The sequence below is a fragment of the Myotis lucifugus genome, unplaced genomic scaffold (genome assembly GCF_000147115.1).
Source record: "Myotis lucifugus unplaced genomic scaffold, Myoluc2.0 scaffold_205, whole genome shotgun sequence".
Lineage (NCBI taxonomy): Eukaryota > Metazoa > Chordata > Mammalia > Chiroptera > Vespertilionidae > Myotis > Myotis lucifugus.
In genome coordinates, this window is record NW_005871253.1 from 1,171,959 (window position 1) to 1,199,692 (window position 27,734).

At 45.6% G+C, this 27,734-nt stretch overlaps 1 protein-coding gene across 3 annotated transcripts in view; it reads right to left on the reverse strand.

Moving 5' to 3' along the window:
• Positions 1–27,734, reverse strand: part of RALGAPA2 (Ral GTPase activating protein catalytic alpha subunit 2) — a 288,904-nt gene that overhangs the window by 22,226 nt on the left and 238,944 nt on the right. For all 3 annotated transcript variants that reach the window (XM_023761269.1, XM_023761268.1, XM_014463288.2), the window contains one exon: positions 445–566. In XM_023761269.1, coding sequence (XP_023617037.1) covers positions 445–566 — 122 coding nt within the window. The remainder of the gene's footprint in view (positions 1–444; positions 567–27,734) is intronic.

Sequence of the window (27,734 nt, forward strand, 5' to 3'; positions counted from 1 at the left end):
TCCTCCCGCATTAATCCCTGACCCGGGTATCTCGAGTATCTCGGCAGCGTAATCCCCATTTAGCATTAGTAGCAACGGCTTCGACTGTGAGGAACTCTTTTTTTGATAAGTAAGCACTGATGCGGGCATCGCTTTTAGACAACATTATTCCCAGCTCAGCAAGAAACCCACACTCCCAAATGAGCCGAGCACATCACTGAGGAAAGTTCATTAACCTCGCTAGATTCGGAGGTTAACAGGATAGCGGAAGAAAAGAACTGGGTGAACAGCTCGGATACAAAACACATTAAAATGAATGTCATCGTTCCTTTTGATATTCATTAGTTGATTCAGAGGGAGAATGCTCTTCTTAAATTCGCAAGCATTTATCTGTGAAAAACAGGTGTACATCTGCTGCTCGAGTGTGTCTTAAGCGCGCGAGGGAAGAATAATGCAGACACTCACCCGTTCCACCGAGGGAGTAGCTGGGAGACGGAGAGAAGACTTGGGCTGCGAAATCCTCAAATGTCATTACTTCGCGGTGGTTCTGAATTATGGCTTCGAGATAGAGGGCTCGCTCCTCGTAGCTGCAGCGATCGGTTAAGGAAACAAGTGCATGTGCAGAATGGCACACGTAACAATGCCAGAGTCCACTCTACTTTACATACAGTGATGCAACTTTTATGTTTTGTGGGGGAAAATTACCTTGTAAGTTTGTTAACATCTGTCAGAAATTTAAGGGTTGGTCTTAATGATAAAATTCTGATTTTGAGACCTAAGTTTCTTTTGGATTTCAATTGCATCCAAAAGATGCAATAAAAAGTATGTACACCCATAGTTACAGAATCACATCAAAAGACCATTAAGATAGAGTCAAACGAACAAAAACAGAGACATGGACTATGACAGCATCTCTTTCCATTGACAGCTGGGGGACAGATCTGGATCTTCTCTTGCTAGTTCCTGGATAAAATGTTCTTTTCAGCCTACTGACAAAATGATTTGCTACTTCAAGCAAGGATCAGTGAGAAGGTGGTGGCACACACTTCTAAGAAATAAGCTAATGCATATCCCTAGGAAGAGGGAAGGCCGAGGAGGTATGCTCTGAGGGGGCACCTGAGCCGAAAGCCGAGATAGGCTGTGAGCATTCGGAAATAAGAACAAATACGTTGGAGGATCAAGCAGAGAGCGCGCAAGACAATACTTAAAAAAAGACTGCCTTTTAATTAAAACTGCGGTCTGGAACACACGCATTCAAATGTGTAATCAAAAACCAGCCACCAATAAAACTTACAAGCGTAACACACTGAAGCAACTTTCCAGCTGTCTTAACAGGACCCCTGCGTGTGGCCGCCTTTCACGGGGCAGAAAGCAAATCTTCCCCTTTTGTGTGCGGCTTCTGCTTCCTGGGAAGGTGAATGCTGCACTTCCAATAACAGGATAACGCCAGAACAATTCGACAGCGATGGAGGCACCACACGTATGACTTTATGAATTAACACTGGGGGAAGGCGGCATGATGTCTCATTTTCCCCTTCCTCATCACCAACACCAAAGTTAAAGGACGCGTTTTGGTCATTGTGAAAATCATGCTAATTTTCCAGGAGCACAGGGAATGTGGATCACCATCAGTTTATGATCTGTAGCGACAGAAGCAATTCTAGCATCTCTCACTGTGTTGTCAAAATGGCCTCTTTAAAAACATAACTTGGTGACAATTATGCCCTTCCAATTAGCTTTCGATAGAGTACGTGTCTTAAAACAGGAAAATATTTTTCTGTTTTCTCGGTGCAGGCTCTCCCTCCCCCTTCTCCTTGAACTGTATTCAGAGGAGCATTCTGCACCACGAAACCAGAGGCAGTCCGGGCTGTGCTGTCAGTACAGCGGCCATGGGTCACACGTGGCTATCTAAATTTAAGTTTAAATTAACTACAGTAAAGAACAGAGATCCAGTTCCTCTTGTCTCCCTGGCTGTGGCTCGGGGTCCCCGTGCTGGAGGCACACACAGACGCACCTGCCGCCGTGGAAAGCAGGACTGGGCAGCGCTATTCCAGAATTTGCCTTTAGGCTGCCTCTGTGCAGCTTTTAAAAAGGGAACTGAGTCTCAAGGTTTCAAAAGTGGCCCCTCTCATGATTTATGATCTTTTCCATAGGGGGTCACACAGCCCTGGGCCTGCAAGCATGAGCTGCACCGGCTCCTTGGCTGCAGGCGGAGCTCCCGGCGACTCACCTTAACTAACGAACAGGCTGCCAAACTTCCTCGGCGAGAGGCGCCCGCTCAGGCCCCATTCCAGAGGGACCCACTAATGCCATTCACGTCTCATTATGAACACGCTTATTCTGCACAGTACTTGGCTGTCGCCGCGGCTCGGCCCTCTGTGCATGGCCCCAGCAAGCCGCTGGTCTGGGGAACAGCAGGACGTTAGGCCTGAGTGGCCGTCTGGTGAACAGGCACTCTGACACTAAGCTGGCACGTGCTGGCCCAGCAGGGGCCGAGTGAGGCGTGACAAATTACTCAAAGAGCTAAGCTAAACTTATGTCTGACAACCACCTGAGCCTTCGGACAGCCATGGCCCGCTGTCAACACTCAATTCATGGAGCCTCTTTTCAGCCCCCCGTTTGCTCGTGGGCCTGGGTTAGAGCAGGTGCGTCCCTCTAAAGACCTGTCATGCTCTGCCTGGAATCGTCCTGCTGTTTCCTGAAAGGCCCCACTGCGTCCGACACATCCACATACAGCGCTCGGGACAATGGTGAACAAAACAGAAATGTGAATGCATCTTGCTAAATATGCTATCTGGGAGCGTGTCTGCTATGTAAATCAGGCTCACAGTCAAGCCTATACAGGGATGCTGTGTGCAATCCCATAGAAGCTGACCCCGGACAGCAGCCTGTCATCCTCATCCTGCATGACAGCCCCCGACTGTCCTAGCGAGTCCCAGTCAAGGCTGAGAGCAGGCCCAGTGCTAGAGTTCCGGAGGGTAGCAACCAGGTTGTGAGATTCTCTGACTCGAGGAACAGATGTGGTATGAACCCTAACATAAGGCTCTATGGGAGACAGAGAGCACAAAGGGTGCTTCTAGAACTGGGTAACTGGAGAATTCAGACTTCATAGAAGGTTCCTGATCTCCGTATTTTTGCCCAACAGTCACAGACCCCCCCTTCCCCCCAGGCTGGTCCTGTGCTGGTGTAGGAGCCTTAGTGCTCAAGTGGGTGTTGTCGTCCAGACAGACATCCATTAGGGAATGGGTGAGGCCAGGAAATCATCAAATGCATTTTCACTCGTGGTCCAAGCCAGGTCATGTAAACACCATGACAAAAAACAAACAAACACCATCCCAAGTCTGGCAGCATTTAGAGACAGCCACGCAGCTCATGGGCGCCCCAAGTCATTTCTTTTAGAAGCTTTAAAAAATGTAAGACATGCTAAGATGTGCACTGCATGCTGAAAGCGTGCTGGGCAGTGGGCAGTGCAAGACCAGTGACCTCTGACTGAAAGCAGGTAGCTCAAGAGGCACCTAGTCTCCAATCCAATTCCTGTTTCAATACGAACCACTGCCCTTTATTCTCTTAAGACCACTAACAAATGTGAAAGCTGAATTCGGTCCTGAATTTACTATCTCACTAAAAACCACACAAAGTACTTTTTTAAACAGCAATTTTCCCCGTTAATTACGCAATTCAGAGACCATTCAATTTACTAACTAGAAAACCATCTTGATTTGTGGTTACTTTTGGGTTTCTTTGGTGACCCATTCTGTCTATATTTTCACGTAAGAATTTTTATCCATTATAGATCTTCCTCTACTTGACTAAAGAGGCCATTGGTCTTCACTGGTTACATTTCATCAAAACTTCAAGAGGACTTCCTGAGACCCTCAAACACACTCTGCTGGGCTGCAAGAGCCTGAGAATTCAAGTTCAAAACCTCCTCCCTCCCCCCTGCTTTATTCTGATTATAACTTGTTTTAATTTTTAGAAATGGCAGCAGCAGATGACAGGAGGGAGCTTAGTTTTTGGAGGAAGATGGGTCTAGGTCTGAATTCCAGCCCTCTCCCTCAACAGCTAGGGGACCCCCAGTTCACCTGCCCCCCCCTTACCCCCCCCCCCCCCCCCCCCCGCACCTTGGTTGTCTTATGTGTAAAAATGGGGACATTGACATCTGCTCTTGGGGCTGCCAGAAGGATTAAGTGGAATCATATGAAGCATCGACCCAGCTTCCAGCACACAAAAGAAACTCGATAAATGTGAGCAGCCTGTTCCTCCCACCCCCTTTCACGTGGGCTTGGCCACAAGCAGGCCTCCTTCACACTGCAGCCCCCTGCTGAGCTGGGGGGGCGTGTCCTATGGTGTCCATGTGAGTAATCATTAAATGGAAGCTCTGAGTTCTAGTAAGTTTCCAGAATCATGGTTAGTGGTGCAATTGGGGCTAGAACCCAGGTCTTCTCACATTCACTGCTTGCAGCCAATATCTAGAATTCTAGAATACATGGAATTTCAAATTTTAAGCAAGATTGGGAGCTAAACTCCAAAGGAAGATAAATTGACTTAAATATACCTGGGTATAAAAGTCAATCTGCAACTTAAACTTGAGCACATGGCTTTAAATTGCTGACTTTATAAATTCGTGCAAATAACAATTACTTCATTGAATTTATTTTTACTTATTCAGGCTACGTGCTTGTTGACTGCCCATATAGTAGTTTTAAATTTCTATCTTGGGATAACTTTTACCTTGGATTAATTCCATTTTCTTTTTAATCAAGGGGAAAAAGGAATTGCTTGAAAGAGTCTATATTGCAAGTTGCATTTTTTTTTAACCCATGAAGTCCTTCTTGCCTGGCCTTCTCTAAATTTCCCAAGGATGAACACCATACTCAGGTGGACAAAGCCGCTTGGAGGAGGCTGCCCCTTCTTGCTGGACACAAACCAACCCAGGGCCCTGCCTGTGGCTGCAGCCTCCACTCACAGCAGTGACCGCAGAGAGAGGGAGCACATCCCTGGGCTGCAAGTTGATCCCCAGCCCGGTGGGGCGTGTGCGGTAGGCAACCAATCGATAAGTCTCTCTTACATCGATGTTTCTCTCTCCCTCTTTCCCCTCCCTTCCATCCTCTCTAAAAACCAATGGAAAAAAATAGCCTCACGTGAGAATTAACAATAATAGCAACAAAAAAACAAACTGATGAGAACAAAAAATAGCACTAATCAAACTGATCTTTTCTCACTCATTGGAAGGACAAAATGAGCTTCTCTAAGCCCAAGGTAGATATAAAAAGTATAAGTTTGCTTATTAGAGATAATGACAACAGAAAAGTCCATATGGTTGAGACACAGAGAAAGCAGAAAACAGACGGTGTTATTTTTAGGATCTTCGTTCTAGAAATAGATTGAAATATTAGAAAATTAGAGAAAAATTCAGAAAGTTATGAAAACTGACAGATGAGCTTTAAAGAGCTCAAGTCAAACATGGACACAAATGCCATTCATGGGGGTGGCAGTACTGCTTCAGCCAAAATGTTTCTCCTCAAAAATACTGTTGCTAGAATTACCATGCACTAAGAGTGACAAAATGGGCTGAACCAGACTCAAAATACTACACATGTACATGGGCCTATGTGTCTGATTTCTATACATTATCCTGCTCTGTTCATAAGACTTGATCTCAAGTGACTTTGCCATTATCTAAAAGCAAGTCCACCTTCACTCAAGTGTGCATCCATTCAATAAATGCGTACTGAGTGCCCATCTGTGCTTGGTGATGGGCATGCAACTGGGAAATGAGACAGATGCTGTCCCCGCCCTTGTCAAGCCTGCGTTCTAGCAGGAACAAATCCACAGAATAAGGCAGACTGTCCTTACATTCGTGCCAGGTAGGAAAGAGGGGATAGGAAAGGCAGGGCAGTCTCTGAAGAAGTAGCAGGAAAGGGGCTAATCATGGGGGATGTGGTCAGGGAGTGGTAAGAGCATTTCAGGCACAGAGGTATGACCCAGAAGGAGCTTAGGGCGTTGCAGCCAAGGTGACTGGAGCCAAAGGGTGGCAAGACGGTGAGGAGGGACAGTGGAAAGACTGGCTGTGGCTGGGTCACGGGAGGCCTGTTTGAGGCAAGGGAGCGTATGATTTTACTTAAGTTTTTGGAACTCTCTTAGAAGATCTTCCATCACTAAGAAGAGTCTAGCACAGGGGTCCTCAAACTTTTTAAACAGGGGGCCAGTTCACTGTCCCTCAGACCGTTGGAGGGCCTGACTATAGTTTAAGAAAAAACTATGAACAAATTCCTATGCACACTGCACATATCTTATTTTGAAGTAAAAAAACAAAACGGGAACAAATACAATATTTGTATTTGCATGTGGCCCGCGGGCCGTAGTTTGAGGACCCCTGGTCTAGCATGCCCTTGAGTTTTGAAGAAGTGATGCTGACTTGAATCTATAGATTCAACCAATGGGTTTGTACAAATGTCTTAATAATTTATACTTTTTGCCTGTTGCCAGAAGTGAAGGACATCTATTCTGGGCAAGTGGAAAAGGTAAGAAAGTTCCTTGAAGATTTGAAATGATCAGAATCTCTGAGAATAGTCTTGACAGAGAAAGGGTCATATTGGGTAATGGGTCTGACTTGGAGGGAAGAGGAAACGGAGCTGAGGTGGGGGAGAAGCAGCCATCCTTAGACGAAAAAGAGAACAAAGCATTATAGACCAGACAGTGGGAACATTCCTCACACAAGGATAAGTACTGGGCTCACATAAATCTGGTGAAAATGAGATTGCTTAAGATAGCTGTGGTCTGGCTGGCGTGGCTCAGTGGTTGAGCATCGACCTATGAACCAGGTCACAATTCGATTCCTGGTCAGGGCACATGCCTGGGTTGTGGGCTTGATCCCCAGTGTGGGGCATGCTGGTCAAGGATTCTCTCTCATCATTAATGTTTCTATTTCTCTCCCCCTCTCCCTTCCTCCCTGAAATCTATAAAAATATATTTTAAAAAAGATAGCTGTGGATTGAGGAATGCTACCCTCAAGCAAATGCTTAAAATATATCCATACATACATTTTAAATCTAGTAAGAAAGATGAGCCAACAGTGGCAGAGACTCTGAGCTCAGAGAAGAAATGACTGAGAATATTTTATAAAAGTAGGAAACTAATGAGCTAATATCATCTGTTGGTCCCACTACCAGTAGCCTTTGGATTAGAGAATGCAGCGGATGATAACACCTTCTCATTTTGGGGGCAATTTTGTGAACAGTGATCAAAGGATAAAGTTTTAAAATGCCTACCGGTCTTACATATGACACCAAAAGCACAAGTAACCAAAGAAAAAATAGGAAAATTAGGCTTCATCAAAATGAAATACTCTTAGACTTCAAAGGGCTCTATCAAAAAAGTGAAGAGACAACCCACGGAATAAGGGAAAATACGTATTTGCAAATCTTACGAGACCCTTCATAAGGGTCTCATGTACAGAATATATAAAGAACTCATAACTCAATAATAAAAGCACAACCCCCTTAAAAATATGGGCAAATGATTTGAAAAACATTTCTCCAAAGAAGATATACACATGACCAATACATGACCAGATGCTCCACATCACTAGTCAACAGGGAAATGAAAATCAAAACCACAACGAGCTACCTCACACCCAGCAGGATTGTTATAATCAAAGGATAAGAATCAATAACAACAAAATTAAAAAAAAAAAGAAAAAAGGATGAACAACAAGTATTGGTGAGAATGTGAAGAAATTGAAATTCTCATGCTTTGCTGGTGGGAATGTAAACTGGTGTAGCCACTATGGAAAATAGTTTGGCAGTTCCTCAAAAAGTTAGACATAACCTGGCTGACATGGCTCAGTGGTTGAGTGTTGACCTATGAACCAGGAGGTCACAGTTTGACTCCTGGTCAGGGCACATGCCTGGGTTGTGGGCTCAATCCCCAGTGTGGGGCATGCAGGAGGCAGCTGATCTATAATTGCCTCTCATCATTAAGGTTTCTATCTCTCTCTCTCCCTCTCCTTTCTTCTCTGGAATGAATATATATATATATTAATTAGACATATGACCCAGCAAAACCTCCTCCTAGAGGACTGAAAATACATGTCCATACAAAAACGTGGACAGACACGTTCACAGCAGCATTATTCATCATGGTCAGAAAGTAGAAGCCCAAGTGTCCATAAACTGATGTATTCATAGATAAAATGTGATATATGCATAGGATGAAATAGAACTGAGTCATAAAAAGGAATGAAATACTGAACATGCTACAACCTGGATGAACTTTAAAAACATGTTAAGTGAAAAGAGCTAGTCACAAAAGGCCACCTACTGTATGACTCCATTTATATAAATGTTCAGAATAAACACCTCTATAGATTTTATTTTATTTATTCTGACAGAAAAGAAATTAGTGATTGCCAGGGGCCGGGGTCAAAGAAAAATGAGGAGTGACCACTGTGGGTATGGGGTTTCCTTTTGGGGTGATGAAAATGTTCTGGAATTGAATGATGGTGATGGTTGCACAATCTGGTGATTATGCTAAAAACCACTGTATTACACAAGTGAAAGGGTGAGTTTTATGCTATGTGACTTATACCTCAACAAATGCCTACTGGTGTACAGTACACACTATATATCCTGGGGAAGGTCTTCTCACGAGAAGGTCCTCACTGACCACACTCCCGAACCAATGGCAAGGTGGCCTGGCAGAAGCAAAGCCCTCCAGGTCTTGGTGTGGGATCTTTTATTCTTGGAGACACATGAGGAGGGCACACCATGTGGCAGGGACTGTCCCTGGAGTGGGAAGGAGCACCGTGACAGAGACAGTGCAGTCCCTCACAGCATTCACCCTTCACATGCCAGGTGGCAAGGACCCCAGTGAGTGGAACGAATCCAGAGGGTGGTGCAATTCCCTGGGGGTGGACAGTGGTCTAGGCCAGACAGCAAAGGGACTGCCATGGGAAGAGAAGCAACATCAGTCTACAGCATCTTGGAATCACTGAAGGGTTTAAAATAAAAACCATCAAGATCTAATCTGTACTTGAGAGAAAATGAGGGGTGAGGGGAAGGATGTGTGAGAAAGGGCCTAGAAGGGAGAGAGACAAGAGGAAGAGAAACTAGGAACTAGAGGAAGAGAAAAGAGAGAGGAGAGAGGGGACATGGGCCTCAAGAAAGTGCTGGTGGAGGGAAAGGAAGGGAGGAGGCAGGGTGCAGGGCTCTCTGGGGCAGACCCAGCTGCATGAGGGTGAGAGAGAGGGAGGAGGGAGGACAAAACTCCGGGATCGGGGTGTAGGTGACAAGATGAAGGGTGGAGTCTGATGGGCCTACAGGATGTCAGCTGAGAAATACTGGGGAGGGGATGAGGGCGCTTCAGCAGAGGCCTGGGCTGGAGATAGAGAGCTGTGAGTCACGGGTCGGAGATGATCATGGAGGGGAAAGGGGAGAATGCAATGCTGGGAAGTCCCTCCTGCCCGCGTCGGAGGGGGATACAGAGTGAGAACCATGTCACAGAACCCTGGGAGAAGCTTCTGGAAGGAGAGGCCTCTGCTTCGATACCCTTCTGGGTTCTCAGCCTCTTCCCTGGTATGTCACCCAGCAGGATACGCCACTGATGGGCTGGGTTGGGCATCTAATAATCCTAAATAAGTGGATGAAATTCCATAATAATCGAGACAAGAACAGAGGCTAGTTCCATCCTGAAGCCATGTATCACTTCTACAAAGATTTTGTTTGTCTTTCCATATAATGCAAACTTAAAATTCTAGGATTAAGACCCCAAATAAATGAATCATGCAGAGTAAATGTCACCGCCTGGCAATGGATAGAGAGGATGACTCTACTAAACAACGTAACCAAATAAAATGAATGTTTAGGAAAAGGAAATTAAACGCATAAGATAGTAGATTAGGTTTCAAACCCTAATGATACACTCCTGGAGAGGAAAACAGTCCACTACTGCCAAGAAAGAATAAAATACCCAAATAACCAAGTTTAAGAATAATTCTGAGGAAATAAGAGTAAATGGGAAAAAATAGGTTTTCTTCAGGCTATTAGATTACAGGCTTTTGGAGAAGGTCTGCTCTCAATGCCCATGTCCTTCTGGCATAGGCAACGGAAGGAAGGTCCCTGCAGAATCCGAGATGCTGATGGGTTAGATCTATATTTTATTAGAAACGTTCAAATCAGTTCTTCCCAGGGATTGATTTGTGAAGGAGCACAGCCTTAATTACAGCATTTTCCATTTCCATCTTCTCCAGTTCTAGTGCATCCCACTCTCTGTAAATCACCAAGCGAGAAAGGGCCCCGCGACACTGTCACTCCGGGTCTCCCATCAGGAAAAACGTAAGTGACAAGAAAATCAGTCATTTGGCGAGCAAAGATTCTGCAGGCTGCTTTGCTGATGACAACGACCCAAGAAGTGACGGATCAATATGAACAATAGAGAGCCTAAGAGTTCTGCCTTCTTTACGTCAATACCTTGATTTCTGGGAGGAAGGGAGTCTATGACACTTGAACTGTTTCTTTCACTGATTTTCATTCATCACAAAGATATGGTATCTAGGAGCTAAAAATGTAGTCATAGACATGTGGCACATATTCTGGTTATCACTTTCTTGAAATAGTCCATCTGTTAACTATCAATAACCCGGTAGGCCCAGATGAAGTCAGACTGGGCTCAGGAATGGCAGAATTAAAATGTTGTGGTCCAAAGTATTTGCACCAAGCTCTGTATAGATTTTTCTTGATTTTTCATCTCTGAAAAATAATTTTGGGAAAATATTCCCTTTATGATGTTTATAAAATTTGAGCTATGTTCTTTTTTTAATCCTCACCCAAGAATATGTTTTTTTATTGATGAGAGAGAGAGAGAGAGAGAGAGAGAGAGAGAGAGAGAAACATTGATGTGAGAGAGAAATATCATTAGATCAGTTGCCTCCTGTACTTGCTCAAACCAGGGATCAAACCCACAACCTAGGTATGTGCCCTGATGGGGAATCAAACCCACAATCTTTTGGTGCAAGGGATGATGCTCACCTGGCCAGGGCTATATTTAAGTTTTTTTTCTGTACATTTAAAAATAATAAATACGAATATATCTAAAAATAGAAACTAATCTATATATATATAAAACCCTATATGCAAATAGACCAGAAGGCAGAACAACCGAACAACCAAACAACCGGTCGCTATGATGTGTGCTGACCAACAGGGGGTGCACATGGAACATTGTAGGCATTGGCCGTGATGGGATGGTGGAGCAGGTGAGCGGGGTTGCCAGACCAAGGCAGGGCGCTAGTTGCTGTCATCGGGGCAAGCCTCTGGTGGTTACGGAAAATTCTTTGTTCCCGCACGCCGCAGTCCCGCCCAGTGCTGGCACCCACCGCCGATCACCCTTGAGAGCTCCTCCCCCTCCCCTGCTCTTGAGGGGCGATCGGGGCAGCAGCCACTGCTCACACCCGCTACTGGTGCCAGCCTTAATCGTTCGGTGCCATCAGCGGGTGCGAGCAGGGCGGTGCCATCAGCGCGTGGGAGCGGTGGGGGGATTGGGGCTGCTGGCAGACAGGGGATGGGGGGGCCGTGATGGGAGGGGACGGGCGGGGGTGCAGAGGATGGGCCAAGACCCACCCCTGTGCCCACCATAGCCTCGCAGCCCACAGTTCCTTTCAAGGTGCACAAATTCATACACTGGGCCCCTAGTATTTTTATAAAGGCTTAACAGCATCTGTTTTTTTTTCCAGGAAGATGCTCATCTTAATACCAAATTATCAGATGACCAGAAACTCCAAGAAAAGTTAGGGGTTTACCAAATGCCAGCGACCTAGAAACTGAGGAAAGCAGCTCATGTAAAGGGTGCCAAGCAGTCTCCTCTGGCCTGTTCAGACTCTGGCCTAGTGGGCAAAATAGGGCGTCATGGCACACCTGAGTGCAAACTACCACTGCTGCCCCACACCTGAAACTCAATACACCCACAGACTTACCAAAGAAACTGCTGCACAGTTATTGAAACCTAACTGGAAATTTGGGGGAATTCTAATGATACAAAGCTTTTCCATGATCAGCAGCAGAAAAACCGTTTGCCATTTAATATTAAAGCAACCGATTTCTGACCATTAAAAACAGTGTGATACCAATGGCTCACGCAGGCAGAAGCTACACTGAGCCAGGACACAGGGCTGAGCTGCCACACTGAGTAGCATGGGGCGTGGACAGACTGATGCAGCACTCGGAAGACCTGCTCAGTCTAGGCATGGCCAGGCTTGCCAACAGGCATGGCCCCTGGGCCAACCAAAATGGCAGGTGAGCACAGAGAACAGGAATTTCATTAACGCTGTGGTTGGAAAAGGGGTTTCGAGCAGCAGAAGGCCAAAATGCACCTTTTCCATCTGTCCCAGCCTTGGGTCAGTGTGAGATGAAAAAAAAGAAGTGCTGATTATGAAGTATACAAAAGTAACTTAAAAAATCCAGGGGCGGGGGGGGGGGGGGGATTTTTATGCGTTGCTTTCAAGGTTGGTCACAAAACTTCCCAGGAGCTGCAGGAATGACTGATTTCATGACGACCAGATGTGGGGTTCCACAACCTCGCCAATCTCAGTTCTAGGCTGTGCAAAGGAAAAGAACATGTAGTTCTGTTAAAAACAATCTGTCTCGCTGAAGGTCTAGCTGTCTGAGTGGGCCAGGTGTCCCTGCAATGCCCTCCAACAAAAGAGGCAGAGAAATGTGTTTCCTTGAGTCCCCTGCTGAAGGGCCCGGGGGCCGAGGACCCCGTGAAGTGGGCACGGGTTCCTGTGCCACTCCGGCTTCCCAAGAGGAGGGAAAACTCCTTTTAATGAAAGCAGGGGAGGTCTTAGGGAGCAGCCCAGTGTATGGCGCAGGCGTATTCTCAGACACATGGGTGTAATGTGGTGTACAGCCCTCTTACACACCCCACAGGAAAAGTCCTTATTCTGACAGCCCTTTGGGTGAGTTGTCTGTTTCTAGCAAAGAAATCAAACCACATCCTGAGCATCGCTAGTCCCACGGCAACGATCACAGGTTATATTCAGACAGTGATTCAACTAAGATGACCAATTGCTTTCTGTGGGCCAAGCACTGTGCTAGGCCTTTTATAGGCCACATCTCATTTAATCCTCACAACTGCCTCACATGCTTTGTGCTATTATTATCTTGTATAAAGGAGGGATCTAAAGAGCAGAGAGCAGAGGCACTTGCTCCTGATCCCCGAGATGGTAAATGCCAGGGCCTGGACTCGAACCCAAGCAGCCTGACTTCCGAGCCCCCCTCTCAATGGTATTGCCACTTGACATCACAACTCTCCCTGCAAAGGAAAGACCGGTGTAGCCACAACTAACGGAAAGCCCAGTTCCGTCCACTTGTGGGAACACGAAGAAATAAATGGATGTCCTTCTCCCACCCCCTCTAATTCAGACAATTATCCAACAATTTCAGGAGGGAAAAAAAACCTGCATTTGAAAGATTTCTCTTCCTTCCAACTAAATTAACCTCAATGCTCGTATCTCAAGTATTTCTAGCTACAACATGTCAGCGGGAGAGTAGGGATGGGCGTGACTGTCTCACTAAGTCCCACTGGAGTGTAATTCTGTTCGGGGTGGACTTCTGCAGCATGGACACACCTAGTCCTTTTATCCTGCGCTAACCAACACAGAGGTCTCTTTCCCTCTGTCGCTCAGTCCTTATTTAGCTCCTCCCTCCCCGGCAGGCTCATCCATTCACTGGTGGCCTCTCCACCTCGACTCCCGCCCCTCCCAGCCCCTGCTCCCCCCCTCTCCGGGCCCCCCAGCCTGGCACCCTGCATTACAGGGCCATGTTCATCCTTCATGTCTGGGCTCCTGGTGTTACCATTTACCGGCTGTGGTGTCCCCCACGGCTTTCAAACTGATACCAGACGGTGTTATGCCAGTGATTCCACAGGCTGTCAGTTTCAGAAAAGCAATTTTCTCCATGAGCTATGGCTAAATCTGGCTCAGGGTGGACTGTGGGAGGGAAGAAAGGGGATTTCTGGGGGGGTCTTTTGTATTTGGAGAATATCTGTCATTAGGTGCACAGTAGATATTCAGCCCCATTTCAGTGTGACATTGGACAACATCTATACTACATTTCAGTAGGTATCTTTGAGTATCTAGAAATTTTCCATTTTAAGAGCAACGCAGAAGGAAATAAAGAAACAAGGCTGTCCCAGTGGGAACAAAGATCAGAATTAGAAATTCTCTCATGATAATGCAGTTTAAAAACAAAATGTATACATAAAAATGATAGGATGTTTTCTGGGATTATTCCACTTTATACTTCAAATGAAAAGTGCCTGCTTTTATACTTTACATGCAAAATTCCCTGTCAGATAGCCCATTCATTCTGATTAAAATATATGTGTCCCATTACACCAGAAACAACCCTGAATGCTGTTAGATAAAATTCCCAACTCATACAATTCTCTGGGACTTTCCATTCGAGCCTCATAGATATCATCTTTAGGACTAAAAATATAACTGCAGTATTACTTAAAATCATAATCAAATCATTCTCTTGCAAATTAGGACACTTACTCTTGGAAAAATAGCAAAATTGAATTAGGTGTGTCTTTTCTTGATAGATCAAAAGCAGCTCCATTAAATCAACAGTTTTATATTAATGGCATGAGACGTGGCCCAGAGGAGAGTGTGCTTTGGAGACATTTTGTACTTTACGTGAGGAGAGCGGGAGATGTTCCTCACAATTCAAATATGAAACACGGTTGGATCACAGGTCCCTGGAACGGGCCAGATATGGTCTCCATGAGGCAGCCCAACCACACCAGGAAGCCCAGGTTCTTCGTCCCCCCATTCCTTATTTCTTCCCATTATTGTGCCTGCCATGCACCCACCCATCCACCCACCTGTCCATGCGTGTGCCTGCCCATCCATCCAGCTCCTTACTGAGTGCCTCCTATGCATCATTATTCTTTTTTCAGATGTAAAGTAAGTACTTCCTTGCTCCTCAACTCTTGGACTAAGTCTTGGCTTCTACAATGCCCGACCATTACCGAGTGTTATAGTATTTGGGGAGGCTCCTAAAACACATCATGGTGAGGTTACATTCTAATTAGCCCGAGTTCTGTTGGGGCCATATGTCACTTAGAATAAAAGATACAATCTTTATGAAATAAATAAGAACCACCGACCCAGTGCTGTCATAATGCTCTGCCCTTTCACAGCCAAGACCCCTGGATCCTCCTGGGAACTCACACCAGAGATGATAAAGCAGAAACAGGGCACAGAGTGATCCCGTGAGACCACCCAGCTAGTAACGAGCAGGGCTCACACTCAAGCCCAGGACAATTTGTTCCGAATGCTGGTGTCTTCTACTCTCTTGTTCAATATCAATTTAATTTAAATATTATTTCAGTTAAGAGTTTGCACTGTTCATGCTAACTTACTTCACAAATACTGCTGATTGGTGCTGACAAGAAGGATGAGAATAGACAAATTAGATCCTTCTCTCTCCCAAGAGAAGCACAAAATAAATTGGTCATTTTCATAGCTGATCTGCCATAAATGGTGACTTCCTAGATGAGTTATTATCTGATTGACACAGAAGCCAGAATTTAGACTAATAAACTATATGAATTCAATCCTCTCATTGATGTGTCAGGGACTGGGAGGTGGGTCTGACAGCCAGGCACACAGGCTGGGGGGCAAGGAGGGACCATGGCACACAGAGTCTGCACAGAAAGCCCCTGACACAGCCTTGGTGACGTCTGGATGAGAGAAACAGGAGGGCAGAAGGAGAGGGTCCCAGGCAGGAAGAAGACGTTTCAAAGAGCAGACAGGTCTAGTGGACACTGCAGAGAAAACAGAAACTTAATCATGTATCACACTTTATAGTTTTTAAATTTTTGATTCAATTTGTGAGAATATTTGCAAACTGGCAATAGACTATTCTAAAATTCTTCTTATGGGGAATGGAACCCCACAAAACAATTTTAAGCACCTCCATTTCAAAGTGAGTATGAGTCACCATGTCATAAATGTCGCACAGAGAGAACAGGCCTGGATGCAACCGCGGCTCCTGGAAGAGGCCCTCGCCCCGGGATTCCCCTCCACGTGCAGTTCCAGTATGGGCTATCTTCACTGAGGAACATCTACCAATGTTACTTGCACAGATTTAACCAGAGAGGTAAATGGGTTAACTGGTATACCTAATAACAAATCACATTTAGGTCACTGAAATCATGTATCTTTTTGAAAAATCGCTTGATGAGAGAAATTCCAAGGGCTGTGAAAAAGGAACCATTGTTGCACAAGGGGTTAGCGATCTTGTCACCATCAGAATTCAGCATGAGAGCAAGCTGTTTCCCCCGTGGTGATCCTACTGCTATAGAATAACATGCTTGGGTCATTTCCTAGAGAAGGTCAGAGAGTGTGACTGTCTTATTGATGAGTGACTGTCTCCTTTGGTGATTATAATTACTGGTCTGGTATCAAAGATAGTGATCCCAATGCGACAAAAATTGGGGGAAAGGTCAGAAGTTACCAAGTGGTAGTTCTACCCAGCTTCATGACAATGCTAATCTTGTTAAAGGTGAGAAATAAGTCACCTGCTGAGCTTTTACTTTTGAACTTTTTGGAGGACAGATTAAAGGCACCTATCCAGACTTTTTTTTATCACTTAGTAATGCCATTTAATACTTTTGATTAGAGAGAATTAAAAATAAAGGTCACAGCATTTTATTAGAAAACAGTTATGTAGCCCATCTGGTATGGCTCAGTGGCTGAGCATCGACCTAAGAACAAGGAGGTCATGGTTCAATTTTCGGTGAGGGCATATGCCTGGGCTGTGGGCTTGCTCCCCAGTGTGGGGAGTGCAGGAGGCAGCCAATCGATGATTCTCTCTCATTATTGAGATTTCTATCTCTCTCCCTCTCCCTTCCTCTCTGAAATCAATACAAACATATTAAAAAGAAAAGAAAAACAAAAAAAGAAAACAGTTATGTAAAGTTAATGGTTTAAGGAAGACTAAATAGCAGACTAATTCAACATAGGGAAAATAGATTCAGCCATGTTATACGTACATGGGAAAGCAAAGAATTATTTACTTATTTACTTACAATGATTTATTTTGAAAGAACAAATTCTGATCTCTTTCCAACCAGCCTTGTCTCTGTTTTTGTTTGTTGTTGTTTGTTTATTTGTTTTTAACTAGCCTCCTCCTTTTGCCAGGGAGCATCATTATCATTGTTAAATGCACACATTCCTGAAATTGCCCATTCTGGAGCTGCCTTATGAGAAGAAGCTGCTGTCTGCTGGGGCCTCTGTCAGGGCACAGCCAGAACCTCTGCTCCAGATGTCTGCAGGTCCACATCTGTCTTGTGCTCCCAGCAACTCCTAAGTGAATTCTGACTATGCTAAAGAGCCTGTATTTTAAGAAAGACCACTCAAATTTTGGGACAACCCATTTGACCATTTTCACTTCATGCCACAAAGACAAACAGTTATATCCATCCATCTGTCCGACCACTTGTGCTGTGCCAATTCTGCACCAAGATTATTCAGACTAATTCTCAGAAAATTCTATGAAAGAGGTATTGCTATATTCACTTTAAAACCGAGGTTCTGAGAAGTTAAAGATTAGGCTAACAGTAGCAATTTCAATTTCATTCATGGTTCAACCTAATAATTTTCCCAGAGAGATAGAGATAGAGAAAGAGGAAGAGAGAGAGAGAGAGAGAGAGAGAGAGAGAGAGAGAGAGAGAGAAAGAGAAAGGAAGAGAGAGAGAGAGAGAGAGAGAGAGAGAGAGAGAGAGAGAGAAAAGACTGCATTCTTCCTGCAAAAAATTTGAAAGAGGTAGAACAAACTAGGAGAGACACCTAAGCCCATCAGGAGTTGGGGGTCTGGAAAAGCTGGGCCACGCATGGGAGACCATGTCCAGAGGCCGACAGACTGTGATAAATCAGGAATCAGCCCTACGATGTAAGCAACAAATACAAAGTCAATTTTTTGAAAATCTGGTACATTTCTGTACAAGCTGCACCACCAACAGTTTGACTTACAGCTTAGAACATTTCTTGGATGAGGCCTAGAAACTGTAAATATTCATGAAAAAACCCCTCAGCCCATATGAAGCAAGCTCTCACTAATTAATTTCATAATCAATGTGTTCTCACTTAAATCTAGTCAGTATCATGTACCTGGAACGTTCCAGCCTAGATGCATTCTTGAGAATGAAGACAGTGGTCATGAAGGCCTGAGCCTGGAACCTCTGCTTCAAAGCACAACAGTAAGTGCTAACACAGCCCAGAGATGCAGTCAGCATTGAGGAAAACCAGAAACTTTCCAGAACAGAACACCAATCAAAGAAGAAATAATATTCCATAATGTGTATTTTATATAGTATACAATAGAAATGGAGTTTTGATTATGTTTTTGGTACCAAAAGTTACACAAAAGTTTTGATTATGTTTTTGGTACCAAAAAAAAAAAAAAAAAAAAAGCACGGAGGTTTTAATCACAGCTTTTCAGACATGGAAGGCAGTTGCAGAATGCCTGCAGGGCGAGGAAGAGAGAAGAAAGAAGGAATGGAGATGTTGTGGGGGTGTCCATGACTTGGTGTCTGGAAAAACAGCCTGAAGAACCAAGCTTTACTAATGTGGCAGGTCAGTGTATATAAGCAAAATGAAGGCAAAAGTAAAGCAGATTTTAATAACAAGGCTAGTCTCCCCCCAAACACAAGTCGCTCACATCCCTGCACACTGGCCTCTTCTGAGGATGCCCTAGAAGAGCCAGCAGCTTCTCGTAGAGTGGGTCCTGGGGAAGGTGCGGCCTTGAAACCGACAGGCAGCCCCAGGGCCTGGGCTCTTAAACGGAAGTTCAAAGCCAGGGTAGATGGGAAAGGGGGAAAGCATCTTAAACACAAGAGGAGATGCTTTCTGCCGGATCTGAGTTCTGCAGGGGACGGTCTCAGCTACACCCAGAAGTCACCGAGGGGAGTCGCGGGCACTAGAACAGAGATGTTTCAGACTAAATACCGGGAAGTGACGAGGCGGGGGGGCTGTTTCCTGGAGGGGGCACTCATTTTAAAACAGTGTGCCATAGTTTTTTTACCTCTTTGAGGTGAGAGTACTGTATTTAAATTCCTTCTAGAGAGAGGCACTCAAAGTGAACTTAGGAAAAGTAACTCTACAGTTATTCTTTCACGTTGTACTCTTTGCCCTGAAGCAGACACGACATTATAGAGAGATGGCTCTAATGTGGAATCTGTTCTTCACCGACAATTCCAGAATTCAATCTGTCCCAACCCTCGAGGTGCAGGGACCTCCTGAAAATCAGGAGCAGTGGACACTTCAGCTCTCTTTCCGCCCAGGAGGTCCTGCAAAGCCACCTGTGCGTGCCCGGATGCTGTGATAACAGATCCTCTCACTGCTGTGGGAGACTCCTGGCCCTCCACTCAGTCCTGGGCGAAGGACATGCCATGGGAGGCAGTGGGAGGGACCGACGAGTGATGCAGACATATGAAACTAAGCTCCATGATGGAGACGCAGAGGTAAGACTCTCCAAACCTAGTGTGTTCAGTCATCTCTGCTAATGTTGGGGAGCGGTGAGAAAAGGGGTGCACAGTAGCTCCTGTTTTTGTGTGTGTTTTTTTGTTGTTGTTATTGCTGTTAATTCTAACCTGAGGATATTTTCCCACTAATTTTTGGAGAGGGTAGGAGGGAGAGGGAGAGACACACAGAAAGAAACATTGATGAGAGACACATGGATTGGATGCCTCCCACACGCGCCCCGACCAGGGCCGGATCAAACCTCCAACTGAGGCACGTGCCCTTCACCAGAATGGAACTGGGACCCGTCAGTCCTCCGGCCGATGCTCTATCCAATGAGCCAAACTGGTTAGGGCTCCTGGTTCTTTTAGGGAAGACGTATGCACAAATGCAGAGCAAAAGAGAAAGGATAGTGGAGAATGAACTCTTTAATCAAATGTAAGCTCAATCAATTATATCTGAGGGGGAAGAGTAGGGAATGGCTTTACTATAAAGGCCACGGTGCAAAGAGCTGAGGTCCGTGCCCCCGTGAGCAGGGAGGAGGCACGTGCACAGCACACCTCCTCTGGGGCAGGAGGAAGGAAGGAGCACAGCACCATTTAGCGAAGGAGATGGGCTGAGGAGGGAGTTGTTAGGAGGCCGCCCCAAAGTCCCATGTGGTGAAATGGGGGACCCTGATGCTGGGGTGGGGCCGCAGGCAGGAGCTGCAGTCCCAGGCCTCCCCAGCGACTCCTCTGGATGGAACAAGAATCAAGAGTCAGTCTGTGGACAGGATTGGTACAAGTTTTTTGAGATATCTTGTTCTGAATTCTGTTTAAGTGAACCATCCCAGAAATACTGCAGCTGCTGAGGTCTAAAAATGGGGTGGATTAAATATTAGGTTGAATCATGCCAAACTGCTGATTTTTTGAACTAAAAAAGCAGCAATTTCACATGGCCCAACCTCATTCAGAGAGTCACTGAGCCCTCTGTAAACCCCATGGTTCGGCCTGGGCCACAGCCCCACTTGTGGATGCTCCTCCCTCTTCCTCAGGCCACAGGCCACGCGGCTCACCAGGGCCCTGGGCAGCCTCCAGTGTGCAGTGCTTCCAGAACCTTCACACAAATCCCGCAAAGGAACCACAGAGCAACTGGAATCCTGAGTGCCTCCGTGCCCCACCAAATCAACGCGAGACCTTTACAGATGGGTTCCGCAAGACTTTTCTGAAAAGGTCTCAGTCTGTTTGTAAATACCACCCCTTCTAAGCCAAACAATTTAATAAGGTTGCGCTTTCCTTCCTCGAAGGTGTTATTTATCTATTCCCCCTTCCAGTGCAGTTCCTGAACGGAAGGGAAAGGCCTGGTGGCTGACAGGGAAGGTGTGTGTAAGTGCTACGGCAATAAGTGAGCAACGAGGCAGAGTGTCCTTGTCAGGCAGCCAGCTTCTGGCCTGGGCCTGACAGAGGCGCGGGAAGAGCAGCCTGGCGGCCGAGCGCAGCTGCCTGCTTCCCCCGGGAGGAAACACAGGGATGGCTCCCAAAGGCTTCAACAAGTTCACCCTGCTGCCTCCGCTGCCATAAAACTGGAGGCGGGTGAGTCGTCTAAATAGAAGGAATAGAGCCTGGCCTTGCCAGGGTAGGTGGGTTCTGGGGAAGGAGATGGGTCGTGCCCGAGGCCCATGAAAGGGTCTAGAGTTACTGTCTTGACAGCTATGCCTGACCCTCCTGCACGTGAGAGACCAAGGCCCGGAGTTCTGAATGCTCCCAGGGGACCTGGGCCAGTTCCCTGCCCTCCCTGAGACCCATGGCCTCCTCTGTAAAATGGGCATATTGCAGAACTCATACAGGGAGGGGCAAAGTCAGTTTACAGTGTGAGTCCCAGGAACACACAGTTTATTCCTGTATTACTATTAATTATTGTATTATTTTCCATATGAACAACTGTAAATCTACTTTTGCCTCACCCTGTCTGTATAATATAAAACCTGTGTAACTCAATTTAGCTAAATGCGTGCTAGTTATTATTGTTAATGTAAAGAGATGTTTAACTTTTGCAAATCTTAAATCCGACCAGTGGCCATAATTATACTGAATGCCCCACAGACTTGGTGACTTAGGACGCCCATGACTCTGCTCCTTCTGACACGTCATGTCCCACCTGGCAGCAAATCCAAATCTCTCTAAAACCCAGCCACTTGTCACCGCTTCATGCTACCCCTGGGACAAGCCAACATCTTGTCCCTGGATCACTGCACTATCCCACTACCCGGGCTGCTGGCCTCTGTGCAGCCAGCAGTGGGGGTTCTTGTGGGATGGTGTGCCCTTGGCATCACTCATCCCTGGCCTCCATTGTCCCTCTCTGTGTCCTCTGCCTGGAATGCTCTTCTGAGAACCCTCTTCTCTTCTCATTCAGGTCTTTACTCAGATGTTACCTTCTCAGGAGGCACCCTGATCTGGACCCTCGGCTCTCCTCCACCCTCACCACACACCCATGTGTTCTGCATTTCAATGACTCATCTTGTTTGCTGCCTGCCTCCCCCCACTGGAGTGGAAGCTCATTGAGGGCGGGGATTGTGGTCTGTCTTGGTCAGGACTTTGCCCATTGCCTACCACAGCAGGCCTTGCACCGACAGGCGTCAGCACCAACTTCTTGGGTGGGTGGCTGGCGGAAGGAATGCTGTAACAAGTGACTCTGGCTTTTTATCCCAGTTCAGAGCATCCAACGAGGCAGGGCAAAGGGCAGTCCTGATTCCGTGACTCTTGTGAATTCCCCAGGAGTGTTTCTGGGTGTATGGACCCCAGGCATCTCTCACCTGGTGATTAGAATTTAAGATGTCCACGAACTTGGATGGTATGAACTACATCTTTATTTTCACTATCTTCTAACTGAAAATAAGCAATTCTTTCCATTATAAATGTGGATAATGAACTACAGTGGTACTACCAGTGACTATGACACCAGTAGAATCACAGATATTTTCTTATCACATTATGTTATTGCTGATGTCTTCAAATAGTTTCTTTTCATCACTGACTCAAAATTATAGTAGTTATAACACCCACCCCTAGAGCTTAGTATTGAATGCATGAATAAAAATGTTCATGTATCACTACCTATTAGCTTGATTTTAAAAGTATTTCACCATAACGGATTTACTTTGTAATCCTATGTGTTTTCTTTTCTGCGTTTATAAACATTCTGAGAAGGGCCGACATCCATGACACAAAGGTGAGAGACCCTGGGACCGGCACTGCCTTTAGTGCCCCTGTTGAGTTCTAGGGTGTGCCCAATGCCAAGCCCTCAGCGGCCATGATAAGGCTGAGAGCCCTCAGGGACCACTACAGTATGGTTCAGCGTCGCACACACGCTAACCATCGAATCCGTCCGACTGCCCTATGATCCTAAGATGGGCGTTGCCTTCAGCCCATCTTACCTGTGGGGAGAAGCAGTCATGGAGCAGTGGGCACTTCTGAGGTCCAATGGGAGCAGGTTTCACATCTATATCCCGAGACAGTGCCGAGGAGGGCTGCCAATAAGACTCTCCCAGTTTGAGCAAAACAAAATTCCAAGATAGGAATTCCACGCTGGAAGACTAAAGGATGGGAAATGTGTGTGTGCGTGTGTGTGTGCATTTTTCTTCTTTCCAACAACTAAATTTATATACATTTACTTTGTCCTTGTAGAGCAGTTATGTAAAATGGGGTCTGAAAAATCAATCCCTTGGAAAAAAAGGCATGAAAAGACCCAACCTGTGGGAAGGAGGATGAGAATTACATTTATTAAGCTGCTGTCTGTAGCAGACACTGCACTGATGGCTTTTCATGTACCACTGTATTTACCATTCCTTTCCACACGGAAACGAGGCTAGAAGACATGGCCAATTTGGCTAGTGACTCTCCCGTTTATTGAGGTGTGGCCTGCCTGCCGTTGGGTAATACACAGAGGAGACTGCAGATCTGACACCCAACCTCCCAAGCAATGCTGGGAACTCTCTACAGGTAGGTACCACAGACAGACTACCAACTGGAAACATTTTTCTCATTTCTGTTCCTAATGATACTGGCCTGGGGGGTTAGAGGGAGGTGGGATTAAGCATCAGAAAAGCTACAGGCCACAGTTAAAGCCCCTCTGAATCGACAGCTAGGCACACAGCTCCAGAGCAATACAAAACAGGTCATTTAATTTCATAAAAGGATCTTTCTACAGTTTGTTTTTTCCCTCCAGCCTATTGAAATGTACACACCGCAAGTACAAAGTACAAGGTACCATTCACTGTAATTTTACTCCTGCACATATTTAATGTGCTGCTGTGGGTGAAGCATTTCATGGTTCCTGTGCTTAGCAAACAGAATAAATCAGTGTGTTGAGAGAGCAATTTTTTTCTTGCTGTTTGGGGGAAGTGCTCTTTATGTTTCTTTTAACATGAACTTAATGAACCATTTAACATTCAAAACCCCTCAGAAAGGTCGTTATGCCTATTTCTTAATTAAATTTTTTTTAAGTCAAATAACGCTAATTCTCTTTTATATCTCCACATGCATAGCAGCGCTTTAAAAAAAATTACTGAGCACAAACAACAGCCCAGAGCGGGGACTATTTCAGTTACTTCACTATAGAGGCTTGTGGGGCTTTATAAAGGAAGAAGGAGAAAGAGAAATGACCTGGCCCAGCATTTTATTAAGCATAATCAAAGGAACCGGGGAATTTAGGTTGCCATGGAATTCAGGCTTAAATAAAGTTTATCGTTTGGTGATAACTTGGGGTTATGCTGTGAGACAGGCAGCATAAAATAAAGCCAGCATGCTTTAAGAAACAGAGGTCACTCCGTATTTAGGTTCCTTTTCTCAAATTTCTTTTACATTTTGATGCTTCAGCTTTGCAGCCTGCATGAAAAAGGCGGAGGCCTGGGCGGCTGCAGACACAGGTACTTGAGGTTCGCTGCTGCTTCTTTCTCTCTCTCTCTCTCTCTCTCTCTCTCAGGCCGGCCTGATTTTTCTTTCCTCCCTCAGAGCTTTGTCAGCGTTACCTGCTCTGAATGGAAGCACTTTCGGCCCCTTGTCAAAGACCAGGGAAGAAAGCGGGCCCTCTGGTTGGCAGCGGTCTTGGATTCTCGCCCCCGGCCATACTGTGCAATCACGCTGTTTATTCCACTGTAACAATCAGACAACGCGAGCGGAGCACCTGGTCCTCCCGCCCGGCCTTCCTTGGCAGCTGACGGGCAACCTCGCTGCCAGGTGGTTGTGCTTCAATTACATTAGCTAGCCATTCTAGGGTTAACGAGGACCCACTTTCTTCAGAATGCCCCGGGAAAATCAGTTATTCATAAAGGACAGTGTGCCTTTTGTTGATCACTGAACAATGTTGCTGAAAATCCATTAAATTAAATTCTCTTTACTGGACTGAATAATGCAATAGCGATAGCCCCAGCTAGAAGTTTGCACATTTATTTATCAAATTTCTGAATAATTTATACATGGATCCTGGCTCTTTTCATTCAGTGGCCAAATGCTTCTTCCGAATGAACAGTGCAGCTCTGCCTTCATTTTAATATGGGCTAACACTCACTTGCAAATAAAAAACAAACAAAAGCAGAATTTAATCAAGTGGCCAGAAAACTAAGTCTCGTTTTAACTGAGAATTCGCATTCCAATTTTCTTTTGCAGAAGGACTTTCAAATATATTGGCATAAATTTACATAAGATGCTTTTTAAAAAAAATCTTTCATGTGATCACCATTTTTATAAGAAAATGAACAAGAAGGAAACAAGAGTGGGATGTGTGAAAGGTCGCTAATCTCTAAGTTGCAGAACTTGCTGGTGCTGAGGTGGAAGGTGGGCCGAGGTGAGTGAGGGTGGACCTGTGGATACACAGTAGCCCAGTTAGATGGGTGGTTAAGATGTCCCTCCCACCCACCCAGGGAGCCGCTCTCTGCAGGCGCCAGTGGGCAGAGGCAGATCATGGCAGGACAGCAGCAGAAAGGAGCCTCCCTTCCCACCCCCTCTTGGCTTTCCTCCCCCCAGCACTGAGAGGGAGGCCACTGGAGGATCTTCCCTTTCTTTTCTGGGAGGATGCTGGGGGCTTCCTACACTTAGACACAGGCCGGCAGCCTCAGACACATGCTGCAGAATTTGAGTGGGTTGGGAAAGTGTGACTGGAAGAAATGGAAGAAAAACAAAGGCACAGAGAGATCAAATAGACATTTAAATAACAGTCTTAGAGATTTAGCCTTAGCTGGTTTGTGAGATGATTTAAAACAAGATTTTTCCTTTTTTTTTAATTCAGGGGTAGCATTAATAAAAAAAATCAACAAAGAGTTAAGTGTATCCTGATGTACATATTCGTTAACTAACACATAAGCCAAGCAAAGAAAAAAATGCCTATGGAATTTCCCTTTCATTTAAGAAAAAGAAAACTGCATTTTTTTCAGAGATGAAGTGTCTGAATAAACTTAGAGAAACATGTACATTTTAGTTGACATGCAAATTCAAGGTCCTGAGTGAGATTATTCTTAGCAGTTGGGGACAACGCAGGTGGGAAGTTGGAAGACTTTAGACAGCACAGTGCACGGCGGTGAGCGCTCGTCTGGGTGTGAATTCCTCTCCACTTACTGGCTACGAGGCGTAAGCAAGTCACTCACGTCTCTCTGTACCTTAGTGTCCTCTCTGGTAGAACAGGCAATACACCCACCTCTTAGTTATGACGACTGCACATAACAGCATGTTGTAGACATACATCCCTAGGGCTCAGGGAGGGGGCTGGCCAGCAGACGCCAGCTCACTGAGGCCTCTCCACTCCACTCCCCATCACCTGAGCCTGCTCCGAGTTGGGAGCATCACTGAAATGTGACCACTTCACTGATTTCTTTTGCAGTAAAGCCTCAGGAGCAAAAGCAAACCGGAACCCCGTGCCAAGACAAAGCAAGCACTAAAGAATAACTTTCTGTTATCTTGCTGATGAAATATCAAGAGCACGGATTACGAGCGGACATTCAGAAATAAATGTTTTCGTCTTTGCTTCCTGATCATTTTCGATAAACGCTTTGGCTTTGCCTTGGCATTTATCTTCCGAGGCGGACTGGTGTCTGGTCACAATGTACGGCTCTAGTAACATTATCTCTGAATTATAAGATCCACCTTGAACAAGGCTCCAACACAAAGGCGTTAGAATGTGCCGATGACAAGCGGACGCTCTTCTGCGGCTCAAAAACAATGGCTGACACTTGTGAATGAATAGACAGAAAGCACATCAAAGGTAGCCTTTTACAGAGAAAAATCGTGTGATGCACACTTTAATCTCTCTGAAAATCTATGCACAAACGGAACCCAATTTCATTTTTCACATAAATGGTAAGGCTTGATACAAGGACATCTTTTTTCTTTATAGTTAAAAGATGAGGGGACAAAGACATGCTAGCATAGCCTTTGAACTTTTTATAGCTGTATCAATGGGCCATGCTACTTAACCACTGATACAAGGGCAGAGATTTTATAATAGCTGCATTTAAAGCATTCTAACTAAAACCAGCCATTATTTTAGATTAAAGAAGGCAATGTCTACCTTTTCCTTAAAGCTGCATAGTTTTTATTCTTTTAACCCTTTGATCAATTAGTATGGGTCTATAAAGATAAGACAGTAATATCTCAAGGGTTTATGAAATTATGGGGCACAGGGCTGAGATATGAAGGGGGTCATTACTCATTTCTTGGATGAAGAAGCATGCAGAATAAGCACCTTTCTGGGTGGGAATGGGGCGGGGGGAGTTCCCCAGCACAGACGTCTTAGAACAGAGATAATTCAGGCAGCGGCTTTTCTGCATTATTTTGGGGAAACTATGGAATGGTATCTCCAGATGCCTCCTGATTGCCATCTTCTTCTCCTTCTATCTCTGGGTCCCTCTGAAGTTTCAGGTGTCCCAAAACAGGTACCCTAATTGTAAAGCTGGGGTTGTCTTTCATAGTTTCCAGCCAATACCCCTCTATCCCCAACTTCTTCCCACCTGCCAGGCTGCTAGTGCAACTCTCAACACATGACATTCTTATGAGGTGATGTCCAGGCTCCCAGCCCACCATCCCTACTCCTCTAGCTGTGTGCCCCCAGCCCATCCCCACTCCCCTAGCTGTGTGCCCCACTCCTCTGTGTGCCCCTGGCCCACCATTACTACTCCCCTAGCTATGTGCCCCACTCTTCTAGCTGTGTGCCCCACTCCTCTAGCTGTTTGCCCCTGGCCCATCCCCACTCCCCTAGCTGTGTG